At 40.3% G+C, this 17812-nt stretch overlaps 1 protein-coding gene across 3 annotated transcripts in view; it reads left to right on the top strand.

Moving 5' to 3' along the window:
- Window positions 1-17812, top strand: part of PNPLA7 (patatin-like phospholipase domain containing 7) — a 130184-nt gene that overhangs the window by 27151 nt on the left and 85221 nt on the right. For all 3 annotated transcript variants that reach the window (XM_010571050.1, XM_010571048.1, XM_010571049.1), the window contains 4 exons: window positions 3003-3080; window positions 3925-4130; window positions 9267-9398; window positions 10649-10772. In XM_010571050.1, coding sequence (XP_010569352.1) covers window positions 3003-3080; window positions 3925-4130; window positions 9267-9398; window positions 10649-10772 — 540 coding nt within the window. The remainder of the gene's footprint in view (window positions 1-3002; window positions 3081-3924; window positions 4131-9266; window positions 9399-10648; window positions 10773-17812) is intronic.

The raw sequence follows: 17812 nt of genomic DNA, 5'->3' as shown, positions 1-17812 counted from the left end.
TTTGGTGGTTGTTTTTTTTCATGAGGCTGTAAGAGAGAGAGAGGAGGGGATAATTTACTATAGGAGAAAGGCAGTATTATTTCAAATGACCTTTAGGTATCTGACTTCAGAATTAAGATTTTCTTTTTTGTTTTGTTTTAAATAACTTGAATTCCTTGGATCTCTGTCAGGAAAGGTTTTCAATCTCATACAACTTTTACATGTTTTCAGCTTTATCTGCAGTTATGAGAGTTAATGTTGCAGGGCATATCTTCTGCATGAGTTATAAGGGAATTGCCTTTGACAAAAAAAAATTATTTGTCCCAGTTAATTACTAATTTTTTTATTGTTTATAAGTGGTTTGTGCTTTCACTACTACATCATAAACCGCTGCTAATTTATTATCTATTATAGTAACACAAAAAAGGAAACTTGCTATGAAATGGATATTGTTGTGTTAGCAACTTCTTTTTCTAAAATCTAGTGGCTGGAGGGGATCCGTGCAAAGTTATTTAGCTCAAATCCTGTAACTATGCAATGCTGAATTTGGGTTTGCTGGTCTTGCCCATTCAAGAGAGAAGGTACTAGACAGGATAGATCTTGTCTGTGATCTTGTTTGGTAACTCCTTTATTGCTTAATCAGAGTAGTAATAGCACAGAAAAGTAGGATTTCAAGGACTGCTTGGAGGTCATTCAGTCTCTTTTCATGGCCAAGGCAGAATCAAATATTGCTATTAAGAAATAAGTCATTTCTGGCAGGTTTTTGACTAAGCTGTTCTTAAAGATCTCCAATGATGAGGACTTCACAGTTTTGTGTGCAATCTATGCCAATACTTAAGTAGCCTTAGACATGAAGAAAATCTTTGCAGCCATTTTTGTTAGAGCTAATGCAGCCAGAAAAAGCTGTTGATAAGTAGAGCTCATTAGGAAACTCGTATCCCCTTACTATGAGATACTTTCATAGTTAGAACTTCGTCTTTAAGAATAGGTAATACAATCATAAATGTACAAATATAGAAAAAAATCATAGAAATTAGTTGAGTTGATATTGCTGAACTGAAATATTTTGACAGGTGCTTGTCAGGTTCTTTGGGTTGGATATGTTCCCTTGAAACAGACTGGTTTCAATAAAACTAATTTTTGATGAAAATCTGTTCTTTTTATCAGCTGTAGGTGTAAAGAATAACTCTGATTGTTTCACTTGCTCTATTTTTTCAACCAAAAATGAAAAGAGAAAAACTTGGCATAAGAATTACAATGGTAAAATGTTTACATCTCTGCTATATTGTTTTCCTGCTGCAATAAGGTAAATGACTGTGGGCAGATTCTGCTATGCTGCTTGTACTGAATTGTCTCTTACTGTGCATGCAGCTCTCTTGCTTTTAGTGGTTCTACCTCCATGGCAAAATACTGGACTGTCATGGTTTAACCCCAGCCAGCAACTAACCATGAGGCAGCAGCTCACTCACTTCCCCCCCACCCAGTGGGATGGGGGAGAGAATCGGGGAGAAAAAGTAAAACTCGTGGGTTGAGATAAGAACAGCTTGTTTAACAGAACAGAAAGGAAGAAAAGAATAATTATAATAACAACAATAAAATGACAATAATAATAAAAGAATTGGAATATACAAAACAAGCGATGCACAATAATTGCTCACCACTCACTGACTGATGCCCAGTTAGTTCCCAAGCAGCGATCCGTGCCCCAGGCCAAGTCCACCCAGTTTATATACTGGGCATGACATCACATGGTATGGAATACGCCTTTGGCCAGTTTGGGTCAGCTGTCCTGGCTGTGTCCCCTCCCACCTTCTTGTGCCCCTCCAGCCTTCTGGCTGGCTGGGCATGAGAAGCTGAAAAATCCTTGACTTGGTATAAACACGACTTAGCAACAACTGAAAACATCAGTGTGTTATCAACATTCTTCTCATACTGAATCCAAAACATAACACTATACCAGCTACTAGAAAGAAAATTAACTCTATCTCAGCCAAAACCAGGACATGGACACAGTAGTGTCTGGCTTTGCCTTGCAAGGGTTAAGCTGCAAGACACCAGGACTGCACTGTCATTCGTTAGCATAATGCAAGAATCCCGTAATTGAGCCTGGGTTTTTGCCTCTACCCATTTGGATCATGATAATAAAATGTTGAGCTTCTGAAGATTTTCTGGTTTGCATAAAAGTTTTGCCAAAGCAAAGGTGTCCTGAAGCATTAGGGTTTGATGCTGACTGCATGTGGGACATCCAACTGTATGGGCACTTCTTGGAAAGAAAATTCTCTCCATGCCTTTTGGTTGTCTGTGCTATGTACTCGGGATTATGGTGGTGACCGGCTTTGGAGCTGGAAAGGAATCTTTTGATCAGCTGATGCACTTAACCAGATCAGCTCCTTGCCATTGCAAGGGTTTGGGGTTGAGTCCAAACTGAGGGCAGGCTTTTGGAAAGATCCTCCCTCCCATGTGCTCATCAGTCAGGAGAGACATTCCCGCTCTCCTGTGCAATCCACATGTGCATGCACACAAGAATTCATTGCTTTGGGGAAGCTTTTGGTCTACAGTGTGTATGAAAATCTGCTAGGCATGCACAGCACAGCTGAGCTGTGTGACCAGGGAAGGGCTGTAATAAAGCAAGTGTTAGATCATCTTCTCCAGTTCCTCCATGATGTAGACAGTCTCCTCTAGTTTCACCTTCTTTTGAAAATAACTTCATATTTCATGATTTTCATGCCAGCTGATATAGGTCTCTTTTCGTTATAGACCCTTAAAAGAGTCTGGGGGCAAAATTGACAAGTATAAAATCCTTAAGAATCTAAATCTGATCAATTGAGATTAAACCTTTTTTTTTCTTCTGAAAGAAATCTCTGTTGGGTACAAAAATATAAAAATCATGCACCATATTTTTAAGAGATTCAAGTACTTATCTTTTAGTAATTATTATTTTTATTTGGATGCTTCCTCACATTCCTGGATCTTTACATGTGCACAGACAAGTAAATTGTACCCCCAACCCCTTTTGTCTCCAGGATCCTTCGTTGTTGAATGGCAAAGTGACACTGCATCAGGTTACTGCTGGGACTGTGCTGTCAAGGCAAGGAGATCAGGTGAGCGGGCGTCATCTGAGAGTAGAGAGAACATAAGTCTGGCTCAGTCTTTGCCCCCCACCATAAGGTATTTATACACATTGATGATAAATAAAAAATCCCCACCTGACCATTCCCAAGTCTTCTCTTCTCAAGGTGAAATAATCCCAGCTCTAAGCCTTTCTACACCCATGGAGTAGTAATGTAGCCAGAGCAGAAATCTGGTACCTGTCTGTTTTCAGCTCTCATGTACCTTCATGATAAGGTATGGAGTATCATACCTCCATCCTTCCTGAGGAGGTACGGAGACGGGGTAGCCTTTTTTCATGCCCTGCGCTGCAGGCTTTCGGTGATGTCACTCAGTTGCAGTGAAGTATTTTTTTCCGCCCATACAATAGAAATCCAGTGTTACTTGTTTATAGCAAGGTATATTTAGGATATAATGAGATTCATTTATAATAATACTGTGTAAATAGACAAGCTTATGCAAAGCAGATGAGGGGCAGCTCCAATAACAGTGCTGCTGCATTCTGCTCTGCTGAACTGCGATGTCCCTCATCACGGTGCTGTGATTACCCCATTATCTCCATTTGCAATTCTGTTTTTATTTCTTGAGATCTTATAGATGCAGCCTTTATTTTTCATAACCATACAAAGAGAAACACATTTTTCAATATTGTGGCTGCTTAGTTTTAAATATTCATAGCCTGCTTTTAATAATTCACTATTGTGTCTTATCACCTAATTGTTCAAAAACTATAGGGAGGTTTCTGGAAGATGGATTGGTCATGATAGTACTGTCACTATGATAATTGCTTTTAAAATCTTTGGGAATTTTATTGAGCTCTTTCTCCATTTTCGCCAGGATGTTAATGTTTGCTTTGTGGTCTCGGGGATGCTTCACGTGTACCAACGGAAGATAGACTCAGAGGAGGACACTTGTCTGTTCATTACCCATCCAGGAGAACTCGTAGGTCAGCTTGCTGTCCTGACTGGGGAACCACTGATTTTCACCATCAAGGCCAATCGAGACTGCAGCTTCCTGTCTATTTCCAAGTCTCATTTCTATGAGTGAGTTCTGCCATGAAAATATATATTGATTTTTTTTATTATTTTTATTTTTTTTATGGCCCTTTTGAACAAATGTGAGTGGTGGATGTATGTGTGGCGTAGTACTGCTACAATACATCCCGCAGCAAACCATATAGCTTATGTGAGGGTTTTGAGCACCCAGATGAGCTCTGACCCATCTAGCGTATGGCTTTATCTCCAGCAAGAAGTAATGCAGGGGATATGGTAATATTAAATAAACTCCTATATTCCAGGTTTACAGAGCACTTAACCCAATGGGGTGTGATTTATGACCCAAGACTCATACTTCATAATCCAAATAAAAAAGTCTGGCCAGAGCCTGTGCTTTGCTGAGTGAAGTGTTTCTTTGCCAGGCCCTTTCTCTTAGATTCATTATTCCTTTTTGCTGGAGAACCACCCCAGTTCTGTTTCCAAATACAGTCCAGGCTGTTGGGTGTGTTATGAATGATTGGTCTTGGTGTAACTGTAGGTTTTCAATGCTCACTAATAGAATAGGTCAAACAATAATGTCTCTGTGCAAGACAGGTTCCTTCCTGGACATTGGAAGTAGTACATGACTTATGACTTTAAAGCTTAAAGGGGGATATAGGTATTTCTTAATTAAAAGACCAATATGATGACTGTGGTCAGCTTCATTGTCCAGTATTAATGATTAATGCCCTTGATTTATTCCACGATCCTATTGTTAAGACTTACCATTAGTTCACACACATAATTTGTGCCAAATACCTCTATTTCCTTTTCTAAACTCCTTTTTCAACTTCTGCATGCATGTGCCATCAGTCCTGTGTTATGTGTAGGACTCTTTGATGTTGTGTTTTCTAGGCCACTATTATGTTGTGTATTTCTGCCTACTTCTTACTTTCTAAGTAATTCGAATTGTTTGTATTCCTAATGAACTCTATCACAGAATCTTATTCTGTGATTTTTGTTTTTTCACCTCAGGCAAAAGGCTGTATGCTATAAAACTGAACACACTGTTCTCAGCAGTGTACTTGGTTGATTAGCTGTGTTTTTCCAAGTCTGTGCGGTGGATGTCAACTCTTTGACCTAGTTTCTGATAGATGCTCCCCACGTGCCATTCCATGCGGTATCAGATCTATTTCTTCTAAGCTCCTGCTTTTTCCTTCTTTCTTCTTCTACTGTTGTTTTCCTACTTGTTTCTGACTTTAAATTTCATTATGTCATTTCAGCCAACCAGGCAGATTCCACCTTTTTCTCCTCTTTTTTTCGTTTTGATACTCAGTCCTGGATTAACTCTCTCATTTGCTTGAGCTCATTTTCCTGAGTTTTCTCTCAAGAATCGAGTTGTCTCTTGTTTATTCCAACTTACCTTTTTGCTTCCATTAACCCCTTACCAGTCAGTGATCTCAAATCCATCAGTGTATCAGCTCTATATCGTTTTTGGGACCTTTCCAAATCTTTCTTTTTCTCCTTTAAAAGGTCTATTGCCATTTCTCTGCATTTTATGAGCTCTGTGATCTTCCAGCATTCTATCTTCACAATTTCTCCTGAAACCCAAGCTTTATATCAATTCTAACTCCTGCTCCTATATTTAAAGGTGTCATTGTAAAAAGTCTTTGAAAAGCATGAGGTTTCTTCAAGTTTGTTCGTTTTTGCTTTGAACTCTGAGAAAGAAAAACTTGTTGATAAAATTAGAAGTAAGTTTTATTTTCCACTTTTGTGCCAAATTCAGTGCTCATAATCCTACAATGTTAGGTTTTCTCTTTTGCTCAGAATCTCACAGCAATGACTTTTTTTTTTTTTTTAAATCTTAATTACTAACCAGAAGAAATTTGACAAGAACCTTCATTATTCTCCAAAATTCCTTTCTTCTTTTCTTGTCAAATATGTTACTCTTTTTCTTTGAGCTGCCCTGGGACATTGTATGTGGGGGTTTTTTCAATAATTAAGGAGAGAGCGAAGCAGAAAGAACATGGTCAATAGTTGCCATTAGGCAAAGAGCACAGTAATGGAAGTAGCCCAGGGTTTAGAATTGCCTGTTGGCTGTTGGACAACAGATTAAATCATTTTCACTGAAACTTTGGGGCAGGAGCCTTTTATGTGGTACTAACATGACTAAATAACTATCTGTAAATGTAGAGTTTCAAGTATAGGGGTGACACAAGCTAATTATATAGTATATACTTTAAATGCTTTGCTGTTTTGCTGAACTGATGTACTAAGTGTGCAGTGCCTACGCTGCAACTGTTGGTGTCTCCTGACGAACAGTGTAATCAAGTTGTCACCAGACTCTCTTGAGGGAATATGTTCAGGTTCTGCAGTACTAGGGACTCTCACATTTTCTGCTTCAGTAAATTTCACAGTTTGGAGTCTTAATCATGGGCGCCTGCCAGAGAAGCAGGAATGCTTTGATTTTTATTTGGTATTGCCAGCCAAGCTGAATATCAAATTGCATCCACATCCACAAGAATATCTGCCTAAGTTCCAAGCTTTCACAGACACTAGTTTAGCCCTATCATAACTATATTTGGTGAGCTTTCTAATAAAGAATCCTCAGGATACCTTCAGAAACAGGTTTCTGTAGTACAGAGGCTTGGTTTTTAATTTTTTCCAGTGCCAGGCATGTGCCAAGCAGAAGAGCAAAGATGAAGATGCCCAAGTGAGAGGAAGGAAACCTGGTTGATAATGGGGGAGGGAAGGGGAAATCAGCTTTCCTTTTCTTGTGCACAAGGGTGGGCTTTTACCTTCCATGCTAATACTCTTGTAGAAGCTGTATAGCACTCAGTGAAATAACAGAGCGCTCCAGATAGAAATAAAAGCAGCCCGTTAGTAGTTTATGTTTTGAATGCATTAAGTATTAAGATACATATCTTGAGGGAGGAAGAGGAATAAATGGCTTTTATTGATTACAGCAGACCTCCTGTGTGGGAGGAGACTCTGAGGGCTCACTAAGCAAGTAGAATAAAAACAATTAGCTAAACCATCCAGGAGTTTTCAGGGGGTTTATTTAATTTTTAGATCAGCTGAGAAGGGGGATAGGGCTGGGTGTTTTGCATGTGTTGAGGGATTAGTGTTGTCTGTTTATTAGTGCTTATCCTGGGGTGCCTCTTTCAGCTCTTTGTCCTTTGCTCCAAGTTACGTTAGTGTGGTAGAGTTTCCGTAAGATAACATGTTGTTTTCATGTGCAATAATAGCTTATCAGAACCAAAGCAGTCTATAGGTATCTTGGGTAGGAGATGGTGGGGGGCACAGAAACCTCAGGGCAAGAGAAGAGGGGCAGGAGAGGAAAGCTGTCCTGTTTTTTCATAATCCTGTTTTGATGGCTGGATTGTAAACCGTGCTAAATGTAAGAGTTGGTGTTCGGTTTAATTTGCCTAGTAGCGCATATGAGTGCAGGGATACAAGAGTGATGGGTTCAATATGGAATAGGAATATACGTCTACGAATCCCTTCCATTTCAATTTCAGGGATTTGGCTGAAGAAATTACAAGCTTCGTTATTGTGAAAAGTAGTAACTGGAGGCATTGGGTAAGGAGAGTAGATAAACATGCAAGCTCCCTGCAGTGCCCTGTGTGCTGCATGTGACCTGTAGTCACTGTCAGCTCTGGGTCTCTTGCTGCACCTATAGGGCTAATGAATGAGAGATCTGATGTTTTAGAAACTTTAGGGCAGTTTCTGTACTACATCCAGGCAGTAAAGAGCTGCTGGTGAGTCTGCTTTTGCCATCACATTCCAGGATTATGGATTTCTACTGGGGCTTTCTCTGATTTCTGCCAGGCTATAGTGGTCCATGAGGAACCGTACTTCAGTTAGGGAACAAAGACTGACAACGCTCCTTCCATGCCTTTCTCTCCTCCTCTCTGTTTTTTAGGGTGCGAGGTTAGATACAAAGGTCACATGATTTGTGCTTAGTGAGAGTTCCCACATACGCAGGGTCTCCTAAGTAGATTTTCTTATGGCAGCCTGGTATCTTCATTGTAAAGGGAACATTGATGCAGAAAACATACCAAGTATTTATCACTTTCTTTTTCTTTATTTCTGTCCATGTGTGGCTTTAATGTAGCTCCCTCATCTCTATCTGCGTGCACTTCACATACCAGGTCTGCATGCACTTACCTACTTCTTTATGAATTGTGCTATCTCTTGTGAAATAACTATTTTTTGTAGTCTGCCATCAATTGCTCTTGATGCTGCACAGGAACAGAAGAGATAAGATGTCCTAACAGGTACACCATCTGGAGATGTGCATGATCAGTTCACTCCTGTGGACTAGGGCTTCAGTAAGAATTTGAGTGCTTAGTAAGTGACAGGATACAGTGAATTTTAGTCTAAAAAGAATGAAAAATAAGACATTCATGAGCAGTTATCAGGTGTGTGAGAGCGATTTCACTCAGGCCTCACAGTTAGTGTCGAGTTTGCAGTTATCCCTGGCTAGAACATCCTCAAAGCTTTTCAGTTTGAGAAAAGTATTGAATTACATGGTATCTTTATTACTAGAGACTTTTAAGCACCACTCAAAAGATTCAGTGTGAAGATCAGCTTTATTAGAAGATGTTTCACTTCTTTGTGGCCTTTGCAACAGGGAAAAGGGAACATTTGAAATACAGAGTAGGTCTCTTATTTTTAAGAGCATCAGACTTTACATATAACGTGGTTCTGACCTGATATAAAACCTAGGGGAAACTGTGAGCATGTGCACGTGTGAGAGACTGAGAGGTGCAGAATGGCAGGAAGGGATAATCTTCTGGACAGTGTGAACATTTCCCTCAGTCATAAGAGACCTGGGTAAAGGGGAGGTTGGGAGGGTGGATCATAAACAAGAGCTAGCATGGGTCCCATCCATCCCGCTGTTCTCTTAAAGAAGAGAATTGGGCCAGACAGCAGGACTAGCTAGCATCCTACTAGCATAGTCCTGCTGCTACTAGGACAGTGCTGATTTTGAGTGACATTTAATTTGGGCTAGGTTGGAAGGTTGGCCGGCCCCATACTTGGTCAAATTATCACTGATGTAGTGTGGTTGTGGCAATAGTGGGAGTGTGTGTATCACTAACTGCTGAATTAATGTCTGCCCAGTTGCATTGGGATGTTGCGCCTGTGCATACCTATTCCTATTTTGGGGAAGTACTTCAATAACACTTTTTTTTTTTCTAGGATAATGCGGGAGCAGCCAAGCGTAGTTCTTGGTGTGGCCCACACTGTTGTGAAGAGAATGTCCCCGTTTGTTAGGCAAATTGACTTTGCCCTGGATTGGATGGAGGTTGAGGCTGGACGAGCTGTTTACAGGTGAGATGTGGACAAAATTGTATGTTGTCTGTTGAATATTTTAAGTTTTCATAGTTAAGGAGCTGTGCTCCCTTGGTGATATATAGAATAAGAAACTCATGGGACTAAATTTATCAACCATTCCATCAGGTTTATCCGTTTGCCTATTCTGAGATTATTTTCTTTCTGTAGTACCCTTCAACATTGCTTCAGTCTCTTGTCTCCAGATGTTACTGCAATTTTTGCATACTATTCCTCATCCTTTGTGTTGTCTCAGCAAGCTTTTAAAGTGACATAATCGATTAAGACCTAGACAGTTGTATGTTCCCGTGGTAGTTTCTGCATTGTTAAGGGCATGAATGTCTATTGGTCAGAGTATTTCAGCCTTTCTAAAATAAACAACAAAACTCAAATGTAATTCAGTTAGGGTTATTCAAGACTAAATTGAAAATTGGCACTGCACTGTATGTTTAAGGGGCAAAAGTTATCCTTGGGAAAACTTAGTTTTATGGATTTTTGTACTAGGATGCATTTGAACCATTCTATGGTTGCTGCAGTGGTGGGAGAATAAAGGTCTAATTAGTATGTGTTCTGTATAATTGTAATTTTAATTTTTATAACTATACCTGCAGCACCAATCTAATGGAAGTTGTGGATTACTTTGTGCATCAAAGCAGTCATAGCTGTCAATGTTTTATTAAAATCTTTTGGAATTCCTTGCATTAGTTTTAACTCCACTACCAGAAGTATGGCATTTCATCCATGTGCTAGGTGTTATGCTGGAAATCTGCATTCCAAACAGCACTCTTAATCATGCAGAGGGGATATAGGAAGAACTTCCTGATACACTAAGATGGGTGCACCAAAAGGAATCCAAATACTGAGCCATTTGGGTTTTTTTCTCCTTGATGTGCAGAATTTCTCTATGCATCCATATTGACCTGGCAATGACAACAAGCTCCTGCTGTAACCAGTAATGAACGTGTTGTCTCGCCTAGAGACCACTTGCATCCTGGTCATCTGCTTCCACACCTAACATTAACCAGTTGTGCAAAGCATGTACATTTAAACATTAAACATATTTCCAAGTCACCTTTTAACAGATGCCTGTTTAGTTTCTTGTTTGCTTGTTATGTTTAACTGTTAGTTAAACATTTTCCAATGTCCTCTAAGACAGGTAGTGAAAGATGATCAACTTATTAAAAGATCTAGATGCATTTGCTGAGCAAAGATGCTCCACTAATCCTTATTATTGATTATTCTTTCTGCAGGCAGGGTAACAAGTCTGACTGCACATACATTGTGTTGAATGGTCGACTTCGCTCAGTTATACGAATGGATGATGGAAAAAAGCACCTGACTGGTGAATATGGCCGAGGAGACTTAATCGGAGTGGTAAGAGCAAGTTTCAAAAGTGAATTGTTTGGCTGAGAAACTGGTATTGACTCCACACTAAAAAACAAAATCTTGTTCTGATTGGTTGTTAATCTTAGTTCAGGCCTTTCACAAGTTGAAAAGATGGAAAATCCCTTCTACCTTGGAAACTTTATATAATAATACATGGATGGGATTATTAGATTTGGTTTGAAAAGAAAGGTAAACAAAAAAAAAGACACAACCAAACCAAAAAGCCCTGCACAATGCTCTTTCGTGATACGGATTACTTGCTTTCACATTAAGAGGAGTTCAGCCTGTTAGTAGAATAGCTCAGGAAGAATTTCAGGAATGTGCACTAAATGGTGATTTGAATAAATCTAGCGTCATAGAAAGATTCAGTTTGGGGCCTGCTGTGGAAGTGTGTAGTCCAGCCTCCTCTTAAGTTAGCAGAGCTAACTTCAAAGCTGCATCAGGTTGTTCAGGGAATGTGTAGTCATTAAAAGTTACTAAAGCAACTTTTGATTTCAAAATTGTAGTATTTATCCATGTTTAATTTCTCTGCTATGTTCATTTTTTGTTCCTCAGACCTAGTTAACAACTGAAATAGGAGTCCTACATCATAAATATGCATGGTTTGTTTGATTTTTTTTTTTTTTTTTTTTTTTTTTTAAATTTAAAATTAGAAGGTTTCGAAAGTTCTGAGATTGTTGTTCAGGCCCTCTTCTGCTTTCTGAGCTGAAAACTAAACATTTAATGTGTATCTGTTTGTAGCCAGAATTAGCGTAGTTCTGAATAAAGAAAACGTGAGAGTTAGTATTAGTACTATGGGAAGAAATTCTTGTTTATAGAGATCAAGAGGAAGAGGAATGAGGAATACAAGGCTGTTTCCCTCTAGAGAGCTGATTGAAGATTGTGCAGATTGCAAAAGGTGATGTTTTTGAAAGTGGCATGATCCAGCATTTGAGTGTTACCCACTGGTGTAAGAGGTTGTCCTCTGCTAACTTGCCTCTTTCCCTTGATCGCTGGCTATGTCTACATATAGTCTACAATGAGACTCTGTCTCTGTAGCTAGGGCAGGAATACAACATCAGCATGTGAGACCTAGTTGTCTCTGATGGCAAGAGGATCACAGATCGCTATCTGTATTGTAAAGTGTTCGTGGCAGAGGTCTTGTGTGCACTGAGAGACTGGGAACTGACCTAACATCTGAGGTAAAAAGTTTTCTTGTAAGGAGCATGAAGTCTGTGGACATTTTCAGTGCGTGTTCACAACTCATTTTCACTTGCCTAGTAACTTTGAAATAAATTGTATATCATTTGGAAGCGAGTGCAATAGCGTACAAGAGGCAATCCCAGCAGAAGACAAAGGTTGTCTGGACTGGTGACTGCATTGTATTCTTTGAGTTATATGTGGACAGTATTTAATGATATCTTCCCAAGATCAGTGCTACTTCTGGCTGAGGAGTTTTCTTGGCTTGGGACTGTATTTGGAGAAGCAGGTCTATTCTTGAGTGTGCTAGGCACACTCAAAAATTTTATTTCTTTGTTTTTTGTCTTTTTTGGGCTACCTCTTTGGGATACCTCATTAAATGTAAAATGACATGGTTTGACAGGAATGAAAGCTGAGATCTTTGTGACTAATCATGCTGGTACGAGGCCTTTTAGTGTGTGAATAAGGGTTTGTCAGTTTTGACTCATACAAACATTTTCCAGCTCGTTTCCCTGCTTTCTTTCACCAGGGGTAATCTGGAGCTCCACTGTGAAGATTCTGGAGTTTTACAGAGCTCCCAGGTTAAAACAACAGAGCTGCTGTTCTACTTTTTGAAAGCAGTTTTGAGTGACAGCGGAGCATACGGTCTAAACTCTACCTCCCTGTACAAGCACTAGTGCCAACTTTGGCATGACATTTCATGCTGGCTCAACTATTTATCTGGTGAGGAGAGAGGGAGGTTGATTTGGTGAATGGACTGGGACATGTTTGCTGTAACAGTGCCATGCTGGCTGGTGAGTCCCTAGGCCTGGATACAGAAACAGCCATATAGTGTATGTTTAAACCATAAGTCACTTTTCTGGATCCATGTCATGACATGAATCATTCTGAAGACCTTTGTGACTCCATGGATGTCATCTACTCCTTCCTACCCACAGCTTCCAGGCCCACTGACTCATGCTGCCATTTGTTGAACGAATCTCGATGCTCTGGCTGTCTTTTGAAAACATGGGGGAGGATTTTTAAAGATTGCCAAGATTAATGTAGCCGTTCTTTGCAGAGGGCATTAGTAAAATGACATTTTTCCTTTTAAAAAGATTTGTTTATCCCCTTCTGCAGGATCTGTTATAAACCTTTAAAAGCCTGCTGTAGCATTGGGTTTTTTCCCTGGAAGTAAAGTAATTGGAGGGTTCTAGGTGCTTGCAGGGAATGAAATTAGCAGTTGATATTGGTAATTGGTATTTTGGTCAACAGATGGCATGTTCCTCCCTGAAACCCCTCCAAGACCGCCCCATGTCATTCGGAACTGTGGGCACTAACAAAATACAAGACTCTTGTAGTTGATGTATTTTTGTTTATTGCCTTTATTTCAGAATTTTAAAAGTGCTGTGTGTCATATGCATAAGAGATGAGTATCTGCCATTTCTGCTTTCAAAAGAAAAGCACTGAAAAATGAAGGATTTCAGAAAGATGTTAATTTTCAAGCATGTGCGTGCACTCTCAAGGCTAAACTTGTGGCTCAAACTGTTTTGTTCCTTATACTGACTCAATAGCATCTGTTTCTGAGGTCTGTCAATTCAGGGGGAGAAGAACAGATTAGAAACCAAAGTCTCCCTGTGTAGTTACTTGAGGAGCTAACGAGGATAGTTATGTCAGGGGAAAATGATACCTACTCCCTGGGAGCCTTTTTGGAGGGATGCTGCCAGCTGCTTGCTGCTGCTGACCCTATCAATGGGCAATTCCAGTTGCTGTATCTGGTCAAATCAAGACAAAACTTGATTGAAGACCTTCCAGGTAGTTCTTAAAAGACAGTCATGAATCTGGGAAATAATTCCCTTGCATCTGAAATGCAGTTGACCACTTGAAAGACAGTTGACAGAAGTCCTGTTGTCTAGAGACTATGATTTGACCCATTTTGAGGGGAATCTTACAATTTGTTGGTGCCATTGCTACAGATGTAGTTGTGGAAAAATGTTGAAATGTTAATTTTATTAAACTGTTATGCGAGATAAATGGTAACTCTTCTATCGTCATTTCTACCATGCCCAGGTGACCCTAGAGGAAATCAGAAAAGCCCACTGTGTGTTGATAGAGTGAAAGGGGCTTCTCTTCACTAAGCTATTTGTTAAAAATGCTTATATTAGTCTCTCATTTTTTTTCTTGATGTTGTTGCTTTAGTTCTGATCTTGGTTAACTGCTGCAAATTATAGTTTTTACTCTTCTTATCTTGCTCTCATTAACAAATTGTCTGAGAGGATTCCTTTTCATTTGTTTATGACTGATATCAGGTAAACTGGCCCAGGCTTTGACATTTAGTGTTGTCTCTAGCACTGCTGATGAGACTGGGGGCAGTTATTCAGTATTTCTTTACAACCTGCAAAATAGGCGGTCCCAGATGGGTTACAGGATCACAACTCCAAGCATCTGTTGAGATGGATGTTCTTTGCTTTTTGCATTGTTGAAAAGATACTAGTGGGTGAGGAGAAGGGAAAAAACCCAACAGAATTATCTTGCAGAATAATCTCCTGCTGAATAGAAGTTATTTGTATACTGCCTGCTCTCTTCAAATATATGGATGTGATAGAACCTTCTATGCAATTACCTTTTTATGCAAGTCAACACTGTCTTAACTGGGTTCCTGGGGAATGGCTGCAGTGTTGCTAAGATGACTAATTGCCAGGTAGTTCTTAGGGGCCTCAGTGACAGCTGTTGAACTTAGGATATTTTTAACAGCTGGGCTCTTATGTAGTTTATAACTAGACTTATTGGTAGCCACCTGCCTCATAAAACTGTTGTCTGCAGTGTCTTACCAGCAAACCAGTCAGCTTTCAAAAATGCCTTACTGAGCGGGAAAGTTGCAGTAATGTTTTGGTTAATTCAAGATCCTTTCTGCTTCTTTTTAACCAGAATGCCCCTTCTTATTAGTAGGATTATACCCAGTTGTTTTGGGGTAGCAAAATAGCAAAACAAGTGCAGAAGGGCATTTGTGCACTAATGCTTTCTTTTAATGCAGGCCAGCACGAGTGATAAATTGCAGAAAAAGAATCCTCATCTGCCAGTGCTGCGGCATACCAGTTCTGCTGTGGAAGAAATCACGCTTTACATTGTAGAAATAATGGCTCTCTTAAGTGTTTTTAGATGTTAAGCTGTTCATCTCATTAATACAGTTAAATGTGCATGGCTTTTTTTCTGTCTATAAAGTTGAAAACCAAGAAGAATCTGTAAATGGCTTATAATTTGCTGAGGGATTTGGAGCATTGTCCTTTTGAAATGTAACACTGTTAGAAATCTTTAATCGCTGAGCAACCCTCAAAGGAAACACACCAGTATCAGGATTACAATTGTCAGGCTTTGTTTTTTATCAGTATTAATATTATTATACACCACCATCTTTTGACACTACTACAGCCAGCTGGATAGCATTGTACCCTTGACAACCGTGCTAAAACTGGGCAAGTTCTACTCTATTAAGGCTGGTTTACTTTGTCATTTTTAAGTGTGTGGATGTTTTTTGCCGATTAGTTGCATGTAATTTTTTCAGACTGTGAATTCTTCTGTTTCTAAAGCTTTAAGTCACTAAAAAACGAGATTTCGGGTTAATTCAGGTTAGTGGTGCCTCAGGCACTCTCTGTGCACAGCCCATATCTGGGGAAACTGGAGGCGGATGAGGTCCAAGAATTGAGCTGGAAGACGTGGTTCTGAAAGGGAGGTGTTCTCTTTCCAACTCTTCCACCGTCTGTCTTGGTAATACATTGCTAAAAATTATTATTTGCCTAGAAGCATCTTAAGTGTGAAATTGTATTTAAAAAGCCCCAAAACAAAAACCCCAAACCAACCGACACCTCCTCCCTCCCTCCAAATGAACAAACAAAACCCAAACCAAAATGCAAACCACACAACAGCAAGCCCCCCAGTATTTACCAGCAGTGAAGTGAGACAGAGGAAGCTCTGAGAAATGAGTTCACATTTGCACAGCCGAATTAGTGTCAGACTGAAATTAGAAGCTCGATGTCCTGATTTCCAAACACATCTTGAGGGTGGTTTTGGCTGAATTCAAGTCGCTGATCTGAGCCATCTGAACTTCAGTTTCCTATGAGCATCTTCACTTAGAGTGTGTGCTGCTGAGTACTGTCTATTTTTCTGACTCTTCTCTACAAGAATTCATTCTTTTATCCACAACAAAATTAATTTTTTATCTTTATTTCCCTCAAGTTCTAACAGCTGATGAAGGTAAGAGACCATTCATAACCGAAAATTGTTGTGGTACAGTTTAGTGGTATCATCACTGGCTGGGAAAACCACAGGCACGTTTTTGACAGGATCTGGTGTTAAATTATCTGGCATTAATGTTATGTGGGTACATCATTTGGCTTTGTAGCTGCCACAGATAAAACTGCAGAAAGCTTTATCTTCTTAGCCAAATTCTTTTTAGACTATTAGAATCTTTGATGACAGATTGTGATAAAAGTTGTGACCTGCTGGGTTTCAGATAGGTGATTTAATACATCAAACTGTCATTCCTTGAGCTATTTTGTGTCTCCCTCCTGCTTCCAGCTGAACTCCCTCGTGATAACATCATTGTTAGTGTCCAGCTATCAGCTACCTCTTGATACAACTTCTGATCCACCTTCAGGACAGTCTTGCACTTCTCTTGCCTTCTGCTCCTTTCTCCCTTCCATTTTGAGAAATGCTGCATCAAACTAGGCTAGCTTGTGAATGGCAAGACTTAATACTGCATCCCCTTTAACTTTTGCAAAGTGCACAAATAAGTTGTTAGCAAAAAACTTTTTTTTTATTATTAGAACTTTTCTTTTTGGCAAGCATCATTGAGTGAGAGGCATGATTGTCTTCATCATGAAAACACTTGGAGGGCAGCAAGTACTGGGAAGCAGAGTCTAGCAGAGGTGACAAAGTATTTATGCATGAAGAGTCAGCAGTAAAGGATGGGGAAAGAATATTGCTAAAGTTCCAGCCAGGTTTGGTATTCTTGTTGTGTGAAGCTAAGTCAAAGGCAATCACATCTCTCCTTTGTTGGAAGGTGTTTGAGCAGGTCATCGCCAGTTGGACTCTCACAAATCTATGGGACCAGATGCAATCCATCCAAGAGTACTGAGGGAACTGGTGGAGGTGCTTGCCAAGCCACTCTCCATCATCTATCAGCAATCCTGGTCAATGGGGAAGGTCCCGGATAACTGGAGGCTTGCCAATGTGATGCCTGTTTACAAGAAGGGTCGGAGGGAGGATTTGGGGAACTACAGGCCTGTCAGCCTGACCTTGGTACCGGGGAAGATTATGGAACGGTTTGTCTTGAGAGCACTCACATGGCAAGTCCAGGACAAGCAGGGGATCAGGCCCAGCCTGACGGGTTTACAAAAGGCAGGTCCTGCTTGACCAACCTGATCTCCTTCTATGACCAGGTGACCCACCCAGTGCATGAGGGAAAGGCTGTGGATGTTATCTACCTCGACTTCAGCAAGGCCTTTGACACTGTCTCTCATGGCATACTCCTTGAGAAGCTGGCGTCTCATGGCTTGGACAAGTGTACTCTTCGCTGGGTGAAAAACTGGCTGGCTGGATGAGCCCAGAGGGCTGTGGTGAATGGGGTGAAATCCAGTTGGTGGCGGGTCACAAGTGGTGTTCCCCAGGGCTCGGTGTTGGGCCCCGTTCTGTTTAATATCTTTATCAATGATCTGGATGAGGGGATCAAGTGCACCCTCAGCAAGTTTGCAGATGACACCAAGTTGGGAGGCAGGGTCGATCTGCGTGAGGGTAGGAAGGGTCTACAGAGGGATCTGGACAGGCTGGATCGATGGGCCGAGGCCAATCGTATTAAGTTCAACGAGGCCAAG

The sequence above is a fragment of the Haliaeetus leucocephalus genome, unplaced genomic scaffold (assembly GCF_000737465.1).
Source record: "Haliaeetus leucocephalus isolate CR32 unplaced genomic scaffold, Haliaeetus_leucocephalus-4.0 Scaffold306, whole genome shotgun sequence".
NCBI lineage: Eukaryota > Metazoa > Chordata > Aves > Accipitriformes > Accipitridae > Haliaeetus > Haliaeetus leucocephalus.
This window is presented reverse-complemented; position numbering and strand designations above follow the sequence as displayed.